Source organism: Orycteropus afer, unplaced genomic scaffold, assembly GCF_000298275.1.
Source record: "Orycteropus afer afer isolate SDZICR_OR568_19922 unplaced genomic scaffold, OryAfe1.0 scaffold00871, whole genome shotgun sequence".
In the NCBI taxonomy this organism is placed as follows: domain Eukaryota; kingdom Metazoa; phylum Chordata; class Mammalia; order Tubulidentata; family Orycteropodidae; genus Orycteropus; species Orycteropus afer.
The window spans coordinates 118,691-121,316 of NW_006922458.1; the positions used below are offsets into that span (position 1 = coordinate 118,691).

A 2,626-nucleotide genomic window follows, 5' to 3' on the forward strand; every position below is an offset into this window, starting at 1 on the left:
GCGCTGGTTCCCGCGGGCGCACAGCGGCTACGGAGGCGGCCTGAGTCCTGACAGTGAGTGCGGGCGCCGGGGTGGGCCGCGCGGGGCCCGGGTCTTGCCTGCGCGCTCGCCCGGCGACCCCTTGTGCGCAGCGGGTTCTGGGTCGTGTGGGGCCCCGCGGAGCCCCTGGCTGGGCCGGTTCGGCCGCCCGCTCTCCGGGACAAGCCCACAACCGGGAGAAGTTTTCGCAGATGGGGTTTGTCCGGCCACAGGGAGGCGGAGAGCCGGCGGAGAGGGGCCTGGAGTCAGTTAAAGAGAAGAAAAGAAAGAAGAGATGAGCCTTGGAAGACAGGGGGAGGGGGCGAGAGGAAAGAAGGTGGAAGGACGGAGGGAGAGGGGCGTGGGGAGAAGAGGAGACGAGGAGCAGGAGGAGGAGAGGCGCCTGAGAGGGTCCCCCGCAAGGCAAGAACCCAGAAAAGGGGAGGAAAGGAAGGAGCCAGACAAACTGGAAAGTAAGAGGGGGCGCGCTGGGCACAGGGGCGCTGCTGGGGGCTGGGCTCCACTGCGGGGCTTCCACGCAGCTGAGCCCCCAGGTCGCACTGCCTCTGTGCCCACCGCGGGCAGAGCCTGGGTCGGGGGCTGCGCCCCTTCCTGGTCCTGTCAGGCCCCAAGGCTGTGCCGGGCCAGTTCCCAGGCCCACCCCAGCTCCTCTATCTCTGCCCCTCCCCCTGCCTTTGTTCCCTGCTGAGGGTTCCCAGGAGGGGGAGGGGGTGTCTGGGCACCCCCTTCACCTGGGGCTCCGGACACCCGAGTCCTGTGCCCTCCCCGGGGTCGTTCCTCCCTCCTTCAGGGACCTGCCCTTTTCAGGGGGGACCCTGGGAGGAAGGAGACCAGGGAAGCCGACCGCCTCACCCTCTGGCTCTGAAGCCAGTGCGCCTGCTTCTAGCTCTTGCTCTGGGTCATCCGTGTGTCTGTCCGTTGTCCACGGAGCAGGTGGTCCACAGCCTCCTCTCAGACTTGAGAGCTCCCACCCCGGTGTGAGAGTGACCCCCAGACAAAGGGGTGCTCCTCTCAGCGAGATCTCCATGCCCACGTCCATAAAGGCCGACCCCTCACCGTTTCCTGAGACTTCAGCAGGGCCTCTGCCCTTACTTGGAAATCACGCGAGTAGATTTAGGATTTTCCGGGGTGTTTCTAAGGAGATCTGCCGGTGTGGTATTTCAAGCACCAGGCTGCTGACCAAAAGGTCATCAGTTCGAACCCACCAGCTGCTCCATGGGAGAACGATGAGGCAGTCTGCTTCCGTGATGATCTACAGCCTTGGAAGCCCTATGGGGCAGTTCTACTCTGTCCTCTGGGTTGCAATGAATCGGAATGGACTCCAATGCAGTGGTTTTGGGGAGGGTGTTTCTGAGGAGAGTCCCTCAGGGCGGAATGTTCTCCCCTTGACCTTGGGCTGCACCCCACCCGCAGCCCTGCCAGCAGTGCCCAGCTGCCCCAAATGTCCTCTAGTTTTTATTTCGCATAATGCGGGTTCCACAGCTTTCCGCCAGAGCAGGGCGAAGCACTCAGCGCCTGGTGGCCACACGCAGGTCTCCGCGAGATTGGGGTGCTGGATCCAGGCGCTCCCCAGATCAGTCTGGTGCCTGACCCTTCTGCAGTCGTGGTGAGGGGCCCTCTGAACACGTGTGAGGACATGAGCCACTCCACACAATGCTGCCTGCACTAACACACACATCGCATGGCCTGAGGGCTGTCTGCGAACACGCTACAGCGTGGGGGCACCCCTGTGCAAGCCACAGCCTCCTTCCACGGGTTGGGGTGAGCATCACCTCGACCTCTCCCTCCTCCAGCCAGGGCGGTCCAGGCCCAGGCCGAGAGCACACTGGGCCGGCTGCATCAGGAGCCCTGGTGGGGCCTAGGATCCAGACCTACAAACTCCTATACTCAGGGCTTCCTCCACCCGGGGGAGCCTTACAGCCCCCACCCCGCGAGAGATCAGGCAGAGCCCAGGGCCCTCCATGGGTGTCTGTACCCCCAGGCCTGCCGGCCCAGCCACGGGCGTCTGGCTGTGTGGGGCGGAGCGGGCTGCTGCGGGCTCCTGTGGGCGCGGTGCTGGTGCATCCCGCGGGAGCAGGATGGAGAGTCGGGGCACGGCTCTGTGGGCACCGGGGTGAGGGTACAGCAGTCTGTGAGGGGTGAGGAGTGGACCCAGGTCAGAGGTCTCAGTGGGGGACGTTTGCATGTGTTTGTCCTCTTCCTGTGGGTGCTTCTGTCCGTCTGCTCCTGAGAGGGCCCGTCTGTCTGGATTTCAGGCACGGGGCCTGGCATTAGGATGCGTCTCTGTGCTTGGCTCCCAGAGTCCCTCCTGCCGGAGCACCAGCACCGTCCTCATCCCTGTGTTTCTGGCTCTTTTGTGTGTGTATCAGGGAGGCCGGTGGGCAGCTGGCGTGGGGAGGCCCGGAGGGTGGTTGCTCCTTCCTGGTCTTTGTTGGCGTCTTTGCGCAGTTTGGCTTTTTCTCCTGTCTGGTCCTCTGCGCTCCTTTTGTTTCCCTGGCCGGCTTCTGGGATGAGTGCACATTTGGGGATGCATATTGGGGCTGTGCTGGGTTATGTTTGCTCACGGTCCTCAGGTCCCAGATTTTAC

At 63.8% G+C, this 2,626-nt stretch overlaps 1 protein-coding gene across 1 annotated transcript in view; it reads right to left on the reverse strand.

Moving 5' to 3' along the window:
* LOC122151906 (collagen alpha-1(III) chain-like) overlaps positions 1–2,626 on the reverse strand; it is a 42,683-nt gene that overhangs the window by 1,384 nt on the left and 38,673 nt on the right. Inside the window, exons 15-16 of the mRNA XM_042783320.1 lie at positions 2,015–2,138; positions 99–278 (exon numbers count right to left, since the gene is read on the reverse strand). Of these exons, the coding sequence (XP_042639254.1) occupies positions 99–278; positions 2,015–2,138 (304 nt within the window). The remainder of the gene's footprint in view (positions 1–98; positions 279–2,014; positions 2,139–2,626) is intronic.